The 19588-nt window shown below is 35.9% G+C and overlaps 1 protein-coding gene across 1 annotated transcript in view; it reads left to right on the top strand.

Moving 5' to 3' along the window:
- PRKG1 (protein kinase cGMP-dependent 1) overlaps nt 1-19588 on the top strand; it is a 1128350-nt gene that overhangs the window by 805392 nt on the left and 303370 nt on the right. Inside the window, exon 5 of the mRNA XM_081267801.1 lies at nt 215-278. Coding sequence (XP_081123927.1) covers nt 215-278 — 64 coding nt within the window. The remainder of the gene's footprint in view (nt 1-214; nt 279-19588) is intronic.

Below are 19588 nucleotides of genomic sequence, written 5' to 3'. Positions count from 1 at the left end.
TTTGGACTTAGTTCTGTAAAACTTGCAAGTTCTTTATCTTACAACATAATTTTTCTTTGTTGGATGCAAAGCATGCTTAAACAATTGCTTTGATCTTAAGCTACAGATTGCCAGGAAGGGTTTTTGCATTTTTATTCAGATATATTGCAATGTGATCTATTAAAAGTAAGTTGCTGTTCATGTGTTCAGCATCATTCTCTGTTTTGTTTTTTAGTGTTCCAACATTCCAGAGCCTTCCTGAAGAGATCCTTAGCAAGCTTGCTGATGTCCTTGAAGAGGTAATTGTCTTTAACCTTTGAAAGTTTTGAGATGGGATCCAGCCTGCTGGCTTGTCTTCTTTTACAGCTGTATGATGACGAGTCACAAACCACAGAGACCTTTTAAATTTGTTTTGGGCTCTGGAAAGAGCTGTATATTTTGGCTTCAAATAAAAAAACAGCTTAGTACACCTGACATTTATACACAGTTAGAAATGAGCAAATCAACTTAACTACAGAGGGAAGAAAACCTTGTTGTTTTAAATGTAATGTTACCTTGTCTTCCAAGAATGGGTGATGGCATTTTCCCTATTTCAATAAATATGAAGTAAAATTACAGTTATGGCCACCCTGAAGCTTCAGATTAGCAAATTTATAACAGGAATTTGTAGTAACATGTATATTTTATTATCACGTGATTATATTTTACACACACGATTTCATGCCTGAATGTGGGATGTCACTGTTAGTTTTCTCTGAACCTACATAGTTTTGAGGAAGAGGAAAAACAAAACCCATTTAGGCATAGTTATGTAATTATATAATATATAGACATATATTAATGCATATGCTGTCTCACTGAGATTCATAATCAAACAGTAGCGGAAGGAAATTCTTCCTGTCAAACTAATAAGTTCCATGTGAAATTTAAAGTTATTCTCTTGTCTTTTTAATATTCATTTTATAGTTGTAAGTGGACACAATATTTTTATTTCATTTTTATGTGGTGCTGAGGATCGAACCTAGTGCCTCATGCATGCTAGGCGAGAGTTCTACCACTGAGCCACAAACCCAGCCCCTCAAGTTATTCTCTTAAAGGTAGTATGCATGTGAGTTTTATTTTATGTTGAAAAAATGTTTAAAATTACCTGTTTCATTTTGCTGAGGAAGCACAGATGCATAAATGGGAATCCAAGAACACTTTCTGTGAGGGCAAAAAGCTAAGCATCAGCCCAAAGTAGGATGCCCTTGCTCAAGTAGGAATTATGGAGGACAAAGTTGGTCTTTTAGAAGGCTATTTAGAAGGCTAGTCAGCAGCCCCACCAGAATTATGAGACTTGGACAACTGAGGTGAAGGAAATGTTGCAGGTCAGGTTGTTCCTCCTCCTCCTCCTCCTCCTCTTCCTCCTCCTCCTCCTCCTCCTCCTTCTTTCAATTCAGTAAATCTTAGCTGAGTGTCCCCTATAATCAGGGGTTCTGAGATGTTACAGTAAATAAATGGTCACAGTTCTTCCCTCAGGAAGTTTATAGTCTAGAAAGGGAGATTCATAATAATAACCCAGCCCCATAAAAATTAATTAGAATTATATATATCTAATAAAAAATATGAGCTACTAATACCATAAAACAGACACTGACATGGTCTGGGTGGCCATGGAAAGATTCTGGGAGAATACGATGAACCTCGCTCTGCAGACTAAGCAGGAGTTGGCTATATGAAGCCTTGTTTTAAATTAGAAGGAACCAAGTGGGAGAAAAGGACAAGGAGGAGGTGAATGGAATGCAAAATGTGCCTAGAGAGGAGAACTTGCCAGAGTTAGTAGGTCCAGTGAGATACTTAGGTTTCATCCTCTTAGCCAGAGAAAGGTTTAAAAGGAGGAATGGAAATAGGGACAGGATCCGATTAATATACTGCTATGGAATATTCCAGAGCTTAATTGGGCAAGTAGAGTGGAATGATATGCAAATGGTCAGCCCTGGAGCAAGGGGTGATTTAGGAATATGTTTCCCCACTTGAATCTTATTTTCCGATTAATTTGGTTAATTTCCCTTACTGCCTTCTTAGAATTCAGATTTCATATTGATTATTTTTGCTTATTCTATAATTTAGTGAATGCCTAGATTTCCAGTACTCTCTTGGGCGCTTGGTATTCAGCAATGAAAAACAAATAAAAATCCCTATCTTAATGGAGTTTACATTATTTTGGTGGAACCTTAGGGAAGATAGATGGTAAACAGAGTAAATAATTTCGGGGTTGGGGATGTCGCTCAGTGGTAGTGCACTTGCCTAGCCCAAGTATACATGAGGTCCTGGGTTTGATCCCCAGTAGAAAAAAAAATCAATTAGAAGAATACAGTATATTTAATAGCGATAAATGCTAAGGAGTATTTAAGTAGGGAAGGTGGGTAGGAGGAGTTCAAGGTATTAGAATGTGTAACTGCAGTTGTCAATTGAATAAGTAAAGGGGTGTTGAGTCCAAGGAAAGAGTACTATGAAAAATGTCCTTAAGAAGTTCAAGGAATAGCAAGATGGTCACTGAGTTGGCATTGGAGTAAGGGGCCAGAGAAAGTGTGCCTAGACTGGTATGGGAGCAGGTAGATCATCTAAGACCTTTTAGTCCATTGCAGTTATTTTGGCTTTTCCTTTGAGTGAGATGGAAGCCATTGGATGATTCTAAGTAGAGCAATACAATTATCGGACACACATTTTTAAGAAGATTGCTATGGCGGCTCTTTTGAGAAAAAAATTAAGGAATCCTTGGAATGACAGTAAGAGAAATGATGATGACTTTGTTCACTGTGGTAAAAGGAGATGGAGAAATTGTCAAATTCTGACTCATTTTGAAAGTAAAACTGAGAAACTTTATTGTTGCAGTAGATGGGTAGAATAAGAGCAAGAGAGGAATCAAGGATGACCCTGTGTTTTTTATATGAATAATGGGAAGGATGGAATTATTAGTTAAAATGGAGAAGACTTGGAGAGGGGAGTAAATGGAGCAAAGAGGCAAGAAACTCTGGAGATAAGTTGCAGGAAATGAGAAGCTTCAGAATCTTTGGCAGATAGATGGTTTGCTGTAGCATTGTTTGAGTCGAAGGCAGCTGTTGGCTATCTGGGTATCACTAGAGGGGAGTAAATGTGGATGAGTACAAGGCAGAACACTAAAGCAGATAGCAACCAATTATTATAAAAGTATGAATGGATCTTAAAAACATGTCACTGAGAGAAAACTTAATCAAAGAGATGGTTTCTGAATTATCATTTACTCACATTAAAATATATGTGCATAATAATACATTTTGCTAAAAGTCATTAAAAATAAGATTTTACAAATCAGATACATGTGAATGAATGGCTGCCTGTAGCAGAAGGGGAATAAGGGAAAGCTATGAATAGAGAAGGAGGAGGAGGAGGAGGAGGAGGAGGAGGAGGAGGAGGAGGAGGAGGAGGAGGAGGAGGAGGAATGAATGATTGAAGAGAATGTCAGAGTAAATCTTTTACTGAGCCTTATTATTTCCACTATAAGAGACTAGGGAATGAAGAGGAACAAGTGAAAACTGGAGGAAAACTAAAAGCACTTTGTGCCTTAAAATCTATAGGAAGGAAGTGGTATGAAGAAGTGTCACAAAAACTTTGGTTTGAATGTTGTTGAAAAGTCAGGTAGAGAAGTGGGGTTGGCAGGTGGGAAGGGCTAGTGGGAGCAGAGGACAATTGTGGAAGCAGGAGGCAGAGGAGGTCACTCATATAACTTCTTGCATAGGCATGAGAGCCCAGGCTCTCCATGCCTAGAGAAACAGGGAAGACAGAGGAGTGGGCACACATGCCCTAGGTGAGTTGATGGGTGGCTGGAGCTGTGGAAAAGCTTTTTGGAAAGCTACTGTTTTCTCGGTGATATAGAAAGCAAGGGCATCAACTGAGAATGAGGATGGGTAGGGTTTGAATGGTTGAAGAAAAGACAAATGCAAGAAAAATGGAAGAACAATGTACTAGGGAAAAGCTTTATGGTTACCAGGCATCATGAAGGCATCACTTCAGGGTAGCCATCCCCATCTGAGTAAAGCAGGCAAAGGAGAGTTTTATTCCAAACTTTTGCATTAGGGGAAAGAGGTTGAACTGAAAGGAAGGAAAGGTGGAGTGGGTATTTAAGCACTGGGGTGAGCTAGTAAGTAGAAAATTCCTGGAGGAGGACACTGCTGATGTACCCTAGGGAGGAGGCTGTTCAATGTGATTAGGATCTCTGTGTTCCCTCCTTGTCTCTTACAGAAGTTAGGCTCCAGTTTTCCCAAGGAGACAGGGAGAAAAGTTTTTGTTTGTTTGTTTGTTTGGTGTGTGTGTGTGTGTGTGTTTTAAGTAACTGCTGTTATAAAAGGGAGATCTGGATTCCGGAGTCCAGAATCATCAAGTTTAGAGAAGCTGACCTGGAGGTTAGAGTCCTCTTGGCTTTAGCCCATTTCATTGTTTTTTTCAGCCTCATTTGTTTATGTGGACTCAAGCTCCTGACAGGCAAAGCATTGTATTTAAGTAGGATTGTTATTCTGCCAAGAGGAGATGAGTGTTTGAGGGAGGGAATATGGAGCTGAAGGGAGAGGGTGATTGTAATGGTTGACCCTGGTATTTAAACTGGGAAAAGAGGAGAGAAGCAGTGAAATGATCAAAAACCTATGACAGGTTGCTAGATCAGTGGATTTTAGTATAGAGAGGTTGAAGAATTTTCAGAGTTGAGCTTTAAAAGTGGGTGAACTGGAAAGATACTGGAAATGCTTGTTGCTTTAGGTGGCAACTGTGCCAGTAATTCTGTGATCCATTCACAGATTCTTAGCTTGAGGCTTATTGAAGTCAGCTTTCTGTGATTTATTGGTCTCCTTCATCTGTGACTACAAAGTGAAAAGACATCATTGCATTTGACTTCTATGTTCAAGTATTAAAAAAGACATAAGACAAAGTATTGGCTGTATTTCTGCCTGAATGTGCTGACCTGCAACCTCTGTAAATGTAAAACTTCTTTTCCCAGTTGGTCTTTTGGTTTTTGCTTGTTTTTGTAGAATACCCTGAAGAACTGCCTGATGACCCTGTGTTTGTTGAAAAAAAAATCAAACTAAAGCACAAATTCATTCCCCCCATCAACCCCTTTAAAAAAAATCAACTAAAAATCCATGAGATCCTTTAATCATTTTCTTTTCCATAGCTGTGAAGCCATTTGCTGTGTTTTGTATAACAATAGCCATAACTCTATAAATAATTCTCACTAAAGAAATATTTTTATGTCAGATTTTACAACCAGAATATACTTTAATTTATGTTAGGTCATTTAAGACATTGGGCATTCTATACCAATGATGAATGAAAATGGAAACAGATGATTTGTACCCACACCTTTGTTTTCAGGACATAAAAATGAAGTAAGCCTACAAAATAAAAAGCAGACATGTAAATATACTATGCAGTGCAAATGAGGTGTTTAACTAAAGTTGAATAAACAATCACAATGAGAAACTAGATGAAATTATGTATCAGATAAAGTGAGCAAATCTGGAAGAACAAAAGCAATACCAATGTCACATAGCATTAAGGGAACATGCTTGCATAACAATTAGATGTCTTTCTACAAATATCCATAAGATGAAAGAATCCTAGATTATTCTGAAAGGAAGGGAATACAGGCTTCAACAAAGATGTTTACAGCTTTGTTCATTCAACAGATACTTAGGGAGCATCTGCTGCATGCCAGGAATTGTTCCAGGCCTTGGGGATTCAGGGCCCTGTTCTTCCATAGCATATGCTCCAGTCTATGATACAGAAGATAAATTAGTAAAGAACCTACCATGGAGTTATTGTTAAAATGAAGCCATTACAGAAATTAAATTTAGCAGAGATTATTTGAGAAAACAGTTTAAGAACCAAAATAGTCTGGACCAAAAATGGGTCAGAGCTCTTCACCCCATCACAGTGCAGACTCTATTTATAGCCACAGAAAAGGAAATACAATACAGAAAAAAACTTGATTGGCCTCCATTGGCTTTTGCCTTACATACTGAGATTTTGGCAGCTTTGACTCAGCTTCATCATAGGTATACTTCCATTTAGATTATAGATCACTTATACATTAAATAAGATAGCAGTTCATTATGTACAGATTAACCCTTAGGCCAAATTTAAAATATGTATGAAGGCAGCTTTAGGTCAAACTTGAATTACCATCACCAAGGGAAGATGATATTTAAGTCAAGATATAAATGAAGATATGGGGTGCCCTATGTACCAGGGAGAGGGAAGGACAGATATGTTTTTTTGTAGGATTGATTTTGCTCTCCTTAAAAAACAGAAAGATTTGTAGGTGGTAGAGTGGGGTGAGAAGAGACTTCAGAAAATTCAGCAAGAAGGGTTTGCCCATCAGGATAAAAAGTTGGGTTTTTGTTCTAAGAACCATAAGAAAGTGTTCAGCACAGTAAGTAGTAAAGTGACAATATATGTGTTATGTTTTAGTATTCTATCTCAACTATTATGAAAAGAATGGATTATAGAGAGGCACCCGCATCTACACACTAACCCAGGTGAGGATGGATGGGTTGTAGGTGGATTTACTTTCTCATTGGCAATTTCATTTCTTATAGTCATCATGAAGCAACACTTATAATATACAGGTAAAGAGTTTTAAAGATATGGACAGGGGAGACAGGAACTGAGAGAAATACAATGTAACTAGATAGAGGGGTGAACATACTGACATTAAAGAAGTGATTTAGATGGGTACCTACGACAGAGGAATATAATATTTGGGAACTCTTGTTCTGGAACTGGAAAGAAGCCTTCTCTCTCCAGTAAAGTGAGTTGTTTCTGCTTTTGCCCAGCCCAGGCCTCCCCTATCCCTATTTATAGTTCCTGGAATGGAGTACCTACTTGTATTTTCTTCCTTTTGAAGTTATAAAACAGGAACGAATCTCCTTATTTTTAGTGTAGCAGTTTAATGCTCCTTTCTTTCTTTCTTCTGTATGACAGTAGAAGTATTCCCTTTGCATACTGAATTTCTCACTCATTTTTCAGAAATGTTTGAGTTTTCTCCAGTCTCTGCTGTGGCTTGGATTGAATCCCCAGAGGTCCTATGTTAAAGGCTCAGTCCCAAAGCTGGAGCCTTTGGGAGTTGGGGCCTTGTGGCAGGTCCTTAGATCATTGGGGGGTGCTGTGGAACCTCCAAAGTAACTGTCAGACCCTGGGTCTCTTCCTGGCTTATGAAGTGACCAGTTTTCTCTGCCTTGTGCTCCTGCCATGCTGTGCTGCATTCAAAGGCCTGAAGAAATGGGGCTCTATAGTCTTGGACTGTAACCTCTAAAACTGTGACCCAAACATTTTTTCATAAAATAATTTTCTCAGATGTTTTGTTATATTGTAATGGAAAACTGATTGTTACAGAGAAGTTATGGAGTTTCTTTTTGTTAGTTTGTTTTTGTTTGGCTTTTGAAACCAGTGTCTTACTATGTTACTCAGACCGACTCACACTACCAAGCTCACGTGATCTTCCCACCTCATCCTCTCAAGTACTGGATTACAGGCCAATGTGACTTTGACTAGCTCTATTTACCTACTCTTCTAGATAGCAAGAGGTTCTTGGTGAAAGACTTATTCAGACCAAAAACAATTCTCTTAGATTGTGTTTTATAAAACAAATTGAAACAATTTACTTCACTCAAATTATTTACCTTCATTCTCAACACAGTATGTTCTTCTCATTCCTGACTCAAATTAAGATGTAATAAATATCAGAGATTATTTTAAGAACCCCATATTTTGTTTGGCAGAAAAAGTAATTTTTAGTTTATAAAATAATCTAAAAAGTTTAGGTCCAGGTAGGGAACAGCAAACTCTGATTTTGTCAACTAATTTCCTTAACCTCTAAACTACCCTGTATAGAAGTGAAAATATGTATTCAAATTAATCAAATGTATTTGAATCTATTTTGAGTGTCTAGGAATTACCTGTAAGTGAGAAATATGCAAAATTGTGAAGTATAATCTCTTTTTATCATAACAAGGTGACAAACTTTCCTGCTTCACCTATGTACACTTTAATTAGTATCTACAGATAAATTACATTTTCTTAAATGTATTGAACACTCACAGCTAATCTCTAGCACTGTAATAGTGTCCTTCCTTGTCACTGACCCAAACACAATAGAGAAACATCACTGTGAATAAACTCAATGTTTAATATTTATGCAGATGTTGGGACTCTGATGATATCTTTTTAAAAAGTGGCAAACAAAATGTTTTTTCATAGAGATAAGGAACAGGGATTAACTTAATATATCACAAAGAGTACTCAAAAATTAATTTGAGTGTGAATTATATTCTCACACATGTAGGTGTACAAGTTTTGCTAACTCAAGGGAAGACTTATATTTTATTGAAAATGGGAGAACTAAATTAAGTCAACAAATTCACTTTTCAACACCTGGTGTCGATCGTTTTCCTTTGTGAGAATAAAGGAAGTCAAGCCTGGATACTGTGTTCAGAGCTCCTAAATGGAAAAAAAAATGCATATCAGAACCACTTATTTGTATTAAAGTCTATTTTATGTTCAATTTCCTCTTTGAAACATTCAACGTGTTTCAACATTCATTCTTCTTGGAATAAAAGACTTCTGCTTCAACAAACTTTTAAGAGTTTTCTACTTTGTGGTCTACAACTTCACATGATTGACTCACGGACACACTTGAACCTAAATAATGGTTTGTTCTAATCTGTCCCTATTTATGTTTCTGTCAACTGTGTATTTATACTGTTGTGACACTAACAAGGTCTTCAACAAATAGCATTCCTCAGACTTCTTAAATTATTAAAGAGGGGCATTATAGAAAGTAAGAAGAGATAGCAACAACCAAAGAAAATATTTTTCAGTCATTATTGCTTGACTTAGGAAGCAAATATGTTTTATATATATATATATATATATATATATATATATATATATATATATATATATTAATTACATGGACACTCTCTTGGAAAAAGGAGGGTTACATAACCTAGACTCTTCTCTCTAGTGCTGATCCAGTGGGCTAATTAAATTTTTGTTTTTGCATGTTCCTTGCTCTTACCATCCTGTGTTTATGTCTTCATAGACTTCTTTGCATTCTCTCCTGATGTAAGACAGGAGAAAAGTCCTGCCTTTGGTGGAGTTTTTGCTATGCTGTGAAACTTTCTCCTTTATCATTCTAAACAGGCCAAGATTCTTCAGGAAAGAACTGATGAAGTGGACAGGAACATTATTAGTTCCCTTTGAAATCTATTGTTTATAACTAAACTTTCCTTTCCTTTCTCAAAGCCAAGCTGGAAGGAATTCAAAGAACCTGTTCTTTCTCAATTGCTCTAGCCTACAGTATTCTGAATTTGGAAATTTAACATTTTGTTTGTTATCCCTAGTGTCTTCCTGTTCTTCCTTCAGATGAGGCAGATTACTGCTTTTGAAGGGGGAAGGAAGTAGAAGTGTGTGTGAGTGTGTGTGTGTGTGTGTGTTGTGACAGGGTGGAGGATGAAGAGGACACAGGAAGGACAGGAAGGAGAGCTTAAATGCAAAGACAACACCTTCAGTTCAGTATTAACACCACATCTTTTATATATATATATATATATATATATATATATATATATATATATATGGAATGGAGAACAGGTTTGCCAATCATCTCCATGATAAAGAACTTATATTCACAATTCTTAAAGGACACTTACACCTTACTGGTAAAAACATAAACAATTAAGAGATGAGGAAAGATCAGTGTTGCATGCCTCTAATCCCTGAAATTCTGGCAGCTGAGGCAGGAGGATCACAAGTTCAAAGCCAGCCTCAGCAACTTAATGAGGCCTTAAGCAACTTAGCACAACTCTGTTTCAAAATAAAAAATAAAAAGGTCTGGGGATATGGCTCAATGATAAAGTGCCCCTGGGTTCAATCCCTGGTACTTAGATAGATAGATAGATAGATAGATAGATAGATGAAATAAAGAAAAAAATGAGGAAAGAACTGGATAGATGTTTCTTCAAAGAGAGGATATATGAAGTTCCAGTATGTAAACAGAAGGCTTCTTGATATCATTAATCATTTGTGAACTTCAAATCAAAACCATAATAAATCATATCTACTAGGATGACTGGGGGAAAAAGATGGATAATAACAAATGTTTGCAATGATATTAGAGAAATTGGAACCCTCATATATAGTTGAAAAGATTATAAAATGGCAGAGCTTCTTTGGAAAATACTTCCTTAAAATATTAAACACAGGGTTTCCATGTGACCAGGCAATTTAACTCCTATGTGTATACCCAAGAAAATTAAAAGCTTATATCCATCCAAAATCTTGCACACAAATGTTCTTTGTAGCATTATACTCCATAGCCAAAAAGTAGAAGCAACCCAAGTGTCCACTGACTGATATATAGATAAATGACATATTGTATATATGTCTATGCAATTGAATATTATTTGGTCATAAAAAGGAGTGAATTACTCATATGTGCTACAATATGGATGACCTTGTAAACATGATGCTGAGTAAAAGTAAAATGCCACACACTGTAGAGATCCATTCACATGAACTTTCTAGATTAGACAAATCTAGAAAGACAGAAAGTAGATTAGTAGTTGCTAAAGCTAGTGAGAGGGAGGGAATTGAGGAGTACCTTTTAATGGATATGTAGGTATTTTTTCTTAGAGTGATAGAAATATTCTAAAACTACATTGCAGTGATCATTTTTTAACTTTTTGCATAGTCTAAATTCATTGAATTATATACTTTAAACAGGTAAATGTTATAATCTGAATTTTGTCTCAATAAAAATGACAAGAAAAGTAAATATGGGCTTTGACTCTAATGGTGATAACTTCATTGAAAGAATGGTTTCGGGTTGTAAGGAAAAAGTGCACTTGGGGGCTACATTTGTGTTGACGGCCATGTAAACATGATGGCAAAGCATAGTTTAAAATTTTAAATATGAACAGAAATAATATATAGCTGAAAAGCGGAAATGTAGAAGATTTTTGTTGGGATGTTGTAGATACTTATACATTGATTTTGTGTTTCAAGAATATTGACATTTCTGCATCTGTCTAAAATATTGTACAATTCTATTCTCAACAGTGATCTTTCTGATTCTAAGCCTTGTTCATTATCATTTCACAGTATATAAAAAGTCCCTCTATCATATGTCCTTGGTCGATTTAGCTATCATTATATAGAAAAGATAAATGCTTGTTTATTGCTTTTTATTGGTCTCTGATGAAGAAGATTTACTTTTTCTGATAGTAAGTTCCTTAAAGGCAAGCACTATATTGGTATTTATTTTGACTGGGTGCCTTTAAGAAGTTGATAAAAACAACATCAATACCTTCCAACTAATTGGTGTTAACTCTGCCAGGACAAGAGCCTCTGTTTAATCCTACCTGAGATAAATAGTATTTTTAATATTTCCAACTTATAGGTGAGGAAACGGAGGCCAAATAAAACAGTTAAGTTAATGGAGAGGTATTTTATTCCCATACAATCTGATGCTGGAATCAAGACCTTTCAATGCTATTCTGCACTGCATCTTAAAGATATTCAGAATAAGTGACAAAGAAAAAAAAATTTACTTCACCTCTACTCTTTATTATAAATAGGAGACACTTTCTTCTGAAAATGCTCATTTATTTATTTTTACATGTAGTTTTTCCCAGTCAGTGTTTTAAGTTTGTTATGACAGGAATCCATTTTATGCTTCCCACAAGTTCTGAAACAAGGCGTGTGTAGTCACTTTATTGCCAGAATATGTATGCTTTGCTCCATGCTGCTTGCAATTCATTAAAATGTATGCACTTTGCAAATTGGAAACCAATCTGCAAGAAATCTGCTTTCTAGAAAACATTCTTAGGAAGTACTTGAAATGGTTGCCACATAAGTGTATACAAACCTGCATGGTACTTGTAATTTGTTGTCATTTATGGGGTTTGTAAGCAAATAGTAGATTTGTGTAGAACTGTAAATTAGTGGCCTGGCTTTACCATGTTGTGAGATCTATTTACAAAATGTTACTTGCTAGCATCAAACGAGCTCTGGATTCCTTTTATAGGAAGAAAGGATAAACACACTGATCTGATAAGTTTCCCTGCCTTAAAAAAGAAAAGAAAAGAAAAAAGAAAGAAAGAAAGAAAGAAAGTGACCCAATATTTTCAACCATTTTTTAAAAATCCAAAGCCTCTTTGTACCTGCCAAAAAATAGCTTAGGGACTTGTACAGAGTAGGCATCCACGACACAAATCAATGAAGCCTATTTGTACTTACAAATAAGAGCCTAAAGATAAGAAAACCAGTTGAACTTTCAGTTTCAGCCACAAAATATAAAACTTGTGTGTCCTAGAGAGAGTTGTCAAACAACTTGAGCAGAGGATAACCCAGGCACTCAGTCCTGGGCCTCCATAAGACCTGTGGTTACACAGTACATTTCTGACTCTGTGACAAGGGCGACCTACAACTTCCTTGAAGAGAGGGAGCCGTGCAGTTTCTTAGTCTAGTGGATACAGGCTGTTTCTTGGTAGATAAGGTTCTGACCAGGGCAGGTAATATTTCAATCATGAATGTTCTTCGGAGGTCAGGTTAGGGAGCATTCATGAGGAGCCAACTGTGAAAGAGAATGCTTCTGTGGGTCTCATATTGAATTTGTTTCCTTACTCATTATGAAATGCTGTAGGTGAGCTTCTCTTAGCTCTCTGGGAAGAGCTACCATTCTTTTTTATTACTTACTCTTAAAAATTATTATTTTAATAAGGGTAGCACAGATTTTCTGGCAAATGGACCTGCAGTGTTGCACTGTTCTCCTGTTAGTATGACATTGTGCAAATCAGTAAACATTGTAGTCATTAACAATTACTGGACAGAAGTATAGGCTCTCCCTGATTCCTCTTTCCTCTTCCAAAGATTGATTTTCTTTGAGAATATGTTGCACTTATTTTTGTTGTTGTTTTAAAGCAGTTTACCTTGACCGGCTCCATTCTATCCTTTCTGTTTTTTACTTAATTTGTGTGTGCAGTTTGAACCACAGTACCATATGCTTGTTCTTATATTTCTTGGAACTTATCAACAATTTTTTCTTTAAGGATAAGGTATGTCTTTTTATATATTCTTCATTAACAGTGGAGGAAGGAAGGGTTTGCACAGAATTATTCCTGACATTAATGCATAACCAATAAATATTTGTGGAATGAGTAGCTGGGATAGGTTTTCAATAAATATGTGCTATATGAATGACTCAGTGAATGAAACAAAACTATTCTATTTTACATTTGGATACTTTATCACCACAACCACAATAAAAATGGGTCAAAGGCAGGGAGCATGCTTTCTAAAACACAGGAGCTCATCAGAACTATGTGATAATAGATACATCATAGAGGCTGCTGGTTGGATCTCCAAGAGCCAAAATTGGTGTAGAGAACCAAGGACCGGAAGACCTTATTTTCCTTTTTTCAATTTCTTCTTTTCCTTTATTCATTCCAGGATGATAAAACAAAGACCAAACATTTGGAAAGGTTTTTTTTTTTTTTTGATGGTACTGAGATTGAACCCAGAGGTTCTTTACCCCTGAGCTATATTCCTGACCTTTTTGAAAATTTAAGACAGTGTATTGTTAAGTTGCTGAGGCTGACCTCAAACTTGCAATCCTCCTGCCTCAAAATGTCCAATAGCTGGGATTATAGGTGTGTACAACCATACTCTGCTAGAAGGATATCTGAAAGAAAAGAAAACTCTTATAAAGGATGTTGAATTTCCAGTGTAATTTCCCTGGGCAGAAGGCTGAATTGCCTGTGACTAACCACTTAACAAGAGGGTTAAGGTTTCCAGTAGCCATCTTCTCAGGTTCCTACAATTACAGTTCAGCATTTGTCTCTGGCAGTAACCACTCATTCCAGAGTTTTTTTTTTGGGGGGGGGGGTTGATGCTTTGTAATTTCTACAGAGACAGTCATGTAATCTGTGGATAAAGACAACTTTATTCCTTCCTTCCCATATATATCTTTGCTTTTGTCTTATTATATTACCTAATAATTCTAGCACAACATTGACTAGGAATAGAGAGAGGAGATAGCCTTGTCCTCATTCTGATTTTTTGGGGGGAGAGTTTCTAGTTTTTTACTACTAAGCATAATGTTAGCTGAATGTTTGTAGTTTTTTTAAAAGAAAATTGAGAAATTTACCCTGTATTCATAGATTACTAAAGGCTTTTTTTAATTGTGAATGTATATTAGATTTTGTGCAGTGCTTTTTCTATATCTATTGATATGATATGTGATATTTCTTCTGTAGCCTGTTAATGTAGTGTATTATAGTGATTGATTTTAGAAGATCAAACAGGCCTTCCATACCTAGAATGAATTTTACTTGGTTGTGGCATATAATCCATTTTATGCATTGTTGTATTTGATTTGTTGATATTCTGTTGGGGATTTTGCATCTATATTCATGAGAGATATTGACAGTAGTTTTCTTGCTTGTGAAGTCTTTTGATAATGTATGAGGGTAAAGTTGGCCTCATAGTATGAGTTTATAAAATATTCCCTCTGCTTCAGTTGTCTGGACCAGATTGTATAGAATTGGTCTCATTTTTTCTTTACAGGTGAACCCATGTAGGCCTTCTCTCTTAGAAAGTTATTAATTATTGATTCAGTTTCTTTGCTTGATAAATCCCTATTAGGATTATCTATATCTCCTTGTGCAAATTTTGGTGTTGTGTCTTTCAAGGAATTGATCCATTTCTTCTAAATTATCAAATCTGTGGGCTTAGAGTTCTTCAAATACTCCCTTTTTATCCTTTTGTGTCCACAGGATCACTAATGATAGTGCTTTCTTTATCTGTGATGTTAGTAGTTTGTTGTCTCCTGTGTTTTTCTTCAGTTAGCCTGGCTAAGGGTTTATCAATTGTTCTTTTCAAAGGTGTTGCTGATTTTATTGATTTCTGTTTGGAAAATTGGTTTTCTGTTTGCAGTTTCACTGATCTGATTGGATTTCTATCTTTTTTTTTTTTTTCTGGTTAGGTTGCATGTAATTTGGTTTTCTTTTTTGAGTTTCTTAAGAAAGAAACTTGGGTTATTTATTTTAGATCTTCCTTCATATTGAAGTATGCATTCAGTGCTATAAATTTTCCTCTAAACATGCTTTTTGCTTTATCCCAGAACTTTGTTAGGTTGTTATAACCATGTGTTATTTAGAAATGTGTTGTTTCTACGATTTTTAGAACTTTATAGCTATATTTCCATTATTGATTTCTAAGCTGATTCAAGTGTAGCCTAAGCACCTACTTTTTATGATTTATGTTCTTTTGAATTTGGCTTAGTATGCTGTCTGTCTTGACAAATGTTTCATGTGAGCTTGTGAAGAATGTGTATTCACTGTAAGATGAGGTATTCTGTAAATGTTAGTTAGATTCAATTGATTGGTATCATTCAGTTCAATTTCATTCTTTCTGAAATTCTGCTTGCTGGATCCATTACTAATTACAGAATATTGATATATCCAAGTAGATTAATCTATATCTCCTTTTAGTTTTTTTCTTTTCTTTTTATATTGGGGGTTAAATCCAGGGACACTTAACTACTGAGCCATATATCCAGACCTTTTATTTATTTATTTTTAAACAGGGTCTCACTAAGTTGCTTAGGGCCTCAATAAATTGCTGAGGCTGACTTTGAACCTGCAATCCTCCTGTCTCAGCCTCCTGAGCTGATGGGATTACAGGAATGTACCATAACACCCAGCAACATCTCCTTGTAGTTCTATCAGTTAAGCCCCATATATTTTGATGCTATATTGTTAGATATACCCATACTAACAATTTCATATTTTCCTGGAGAATTGATCCTATTATGATTATATAATGCCCCCTTCATTTTTATCCCTGAAAAATTTCCTTGCACTAAAGTCTGATTGGTGTAAAATTAGTATAGGTAACCCTGCTTTCTTTTTATTGATGCTATCATATCATATCTTTTTCTGTTCCTTATATATATATATTTTTAGTACTGGGGACCAACGTGTACTCTACCACTCTACCACCGAGCTATATCTTCAGCCCATTTTATTTTATATTTTGAGACAGGATCTCATTCAGTTCTCAAGTCTGGCCTTAAATTTATAATTTTCCTGCTTTAGCCTCCAAAGTAGCTAGGATTACAGACATGGGGCCACCTTCTATCCCTTAACTTTTGTGTGTGTGTGTGTGTGTGTGTGTGTGTGTGTGGTACTGGGAATTGAACCCAGGGCCTTGTGCATGGGAGGCAAGCACTCTACCAACTGAGCTATATCTCAATCCTCCTTAACATTTAATATGTCTATGTCTATATTTAAAGTGAGTTTCCTGTAGATGATATGTAATTTTAAAATCTACTGAGTATTTTAATTGGTATACTTAGACCATAATTTAAAGTAATTTTGAGTATATGTGTATACATATATGTGTGTACATCATTGTTTTCTATTCATTACCATTGTTTTTAGCTCTTTTTAAAATAAAAACAATTCCACAGCATTTATTGTCATTTGTAATAATTAAAGGTAATGAAAAGAATTTGAAATATTTTAAACTATATTTTTAAATATACTTAAAAATATAGTTTAAAATATTTATATTTTAAAATTTTAAACTATATGAAATATTTTAGAACTATATCACAACAAAAGATACCTAAAAATAGCAATGTATGTTCCTCTTTTCATGGGTATTTGCTTTGTCCAGGTTAGTTAGACTTGATAAAATCCTAGTACATTAAGATTTGCTAAAATAATCCTAATTTTTTAAGGTAGAAGATAGAACTCTGAATATATTTCAGAGGGTTACTTTCTTTCTCCCTTGAGGAAATCACAAGGAATTTTTCTCCTTAATTCATGGAGGGAACCTTGTAGAGTTCCTTGGGTAAAACTCAAGTCCCCCTAAAACTGGGCTTCCTAGGCTTTCTTTCCAGTTTCCAAGGCAACAATTTCATCTGTGACCTCATTTTTCTGATGAATATCAAGAAATGTTTTTGATTTTTTGGTTTGTGGAGATTATATTTTTTATTATTATAAGGATGGGAGTGATGACTTTCAAGCTCTTTATGTGTCAGACTGGAGACCAATAGTTTTTTTTTTTTAATATAAACATAAGAGCCATATGAAACACTTAGCAAAATGCATGGTACATACTGAGAATATATTTTAAATCTTGCTGTTATTCATTATTATTCTATTGGAAAAAAGTTTTCTAATCATAATTAAATAATAATGTGAAATAACAGGCATCACAAGAGTGAATATATTTCTCTGAGCAATTAAAACATTTATGAATGAAATAACAGGGTTAGTGGAATAATTTACTATGGTCAGATGCCTATGGTCAAAATTATAGGATGATGGTGGCATGAAGAGCAAACCTGAGCTGAAAAATGGACCAGAGACCCTGTGATAGGAGGGCACAGTGAGGAACCTGAAGGAAAATAATAGAGATTGGGATCAATTTTCAGTGTAATTTTAGGAATAGCAAATATGATGAAGAGGATAATAGCCTCTTTAGATGTTCGACCCATAGCAGAATTCACATAGCCAGCTTTGCCTTTTGTATTCAAAGACGATGCTTTCTGATGAGGACTGCTATTTGTGCTGAGAGATGCTGCTGAACAGTTTATTCCAAGAAAGACTGCCCTTTGATCCACAGCTGTCACCACTGTTTAGAGCAAAGCCTTCATAGATGTGTGGCCTACCCAACCTCTTGCTTAAACAGAGCCTCCTTGTCCCCTATCACTGTGGGTTTTCTTGCTCTGGGTGCTCCTGAGTTCTCTAGTGGTTCAGAATTGTCACAGGTATCAAGAAAGCATTATTCTATCCTGCCTGCTGGTGGCCATTTTGCTTCTCCATACATTGATTGCTTGTGGCCTAGGTTCCCTGAAGATTCTTTGCTAAGCATTCTCTCTCTCTCTCTCTCTCTCTCTCTCTCTCTCTCTCTCTCTCTCTCTCTTTTTCTATACTACTTCTGAGTGGCTCTGGGAATTCTTCTTACTTTTAGGACTTTACCATCAGCAATCCTGCCTCATCTTTTAATGTTAAGACTGCTATGTAGTTCTACCTAGTGATATTACCTTAGAAAACCAATTTCATGTTTATAAAATAGAGAAGATCAACCTTGCAGCCCTAGAGAAGGCTGGTCCTTAGCTGCACCATCAGCTTTAAATTTGTTCTAAATCTTGACCCCAATATCATTTTCTTAGATAGGCTAGATCATATGAATCACTTGGAGAAGTTGCTTAAAATACAGATTTCTGGACACCATCTCTGAAGTGATGAAATATGTAAGAAAGAACCTAGAAACCTGTATGTTAAATGCCAACTGTACCTTTGCACGTCAAGTTACAGGTGGTCATCATTGACCAATTATATGCACTCATATATTCACATGCTGTGGATATACAGTTTTGTTAGTTAAAAACAGAACCTGGGGCTATGCATAGTGAGGACAGATATAGCCTGTCTCTGCAGTGCCTTTCTCAGTGCCTTTCTTATAGCATACTATTACTAGGATTGAAAAAGAAAGGGATACTTGGCCCTGTCCCAGCCCAATTTTTACAGGGTTTATATTATCATTCGAGAACATGCCATTCTAAAATTTTGGCATTTCCAAAATTTAAGACAATTTGTTCACCACCTAGACTTTGTATGAAGTAGAAGCTAAGACTGCTTTTTGTATTCTTTAAGGTTAAAAAAGAAATCAAAAGAATAACCGTGTCCTATGATAATTATTTGAAACTCAAATATAAGTTTTATTAGAACCCAGCTATACTGATTTCTTTAATTATTGTTTATGACTATTTTTGTGCAACAGTAGCAGAGCTGAGTCATTCATTACAACAGAGACCTCATGGCCCCAAAGTCTGGAATGTTCACTATTTTAACCTTTACAGAAAAAGGTTGACAATCCCTGATGTAAAGAAATGTTGGCAGATATCAGGATCTGTCCAAGTACATTTTCAGATCAGTAAGATCTCATCCTTCTCTGGGGAAATAGAGTGTCTGGGGTTCTGAATACTCCATTCCTCCAGTTCTCCTGTGTCTTGGAAACAATCCCCCATGTTTCCTGACTATGATTTCAAACCCTCCTGCTGGAGGTTCAATCCTGAGTTTAGGCTGAAGACCATAGCCACAAATCCATTTCCCTACAACATGCTGAGTGATTCACATGATCTGAAGATTTAAGTAAACACCCACTCAGTCATTTCATTTTTATTTCACAGATGAAATGATGGACTTGCAAAGAAATTAAGTGAATGTTACTTAACTTCTTTGTTACAAGTGTTTGCAGTTGACATTGACAAAGACCAACTCGGTCCCAATTCTCTGATACCTTTCTGACCATTATGTCATGCACCTTTAGTTATTACTAAGAGACTGTGTCTTTCTAGTGACAACATTCAGGAAATAAGTCAGACACTGAGTGCAAATCAGTGAGAAACTTCCCTTACGGAAGTGGAAAGAACAGTTTTAAGTGAAAACCAGGCAGGTTCCTGAGGCTCCTGATATTATTTCAACTGTCACCTTTTAAAAGAAACTTGAGGTAGGGAAGAAAA

Source organism: Spermophilus citellus (assembly GCF_964194105.1).
Source record: "Spermophilus citellus genome assembly, chromosome: 15".
NCBI classification, from domain to species: Eukaryota; Metazoa; Chordata; class Mammalia; order Rodentia; family Sciuridae; genus Spermophilus; species Spermophilus citellus.
Note: the sequence above shows the minus strand (reverse complement) of the source record. Positions and strands in the feature narration are given on the sequence as shown.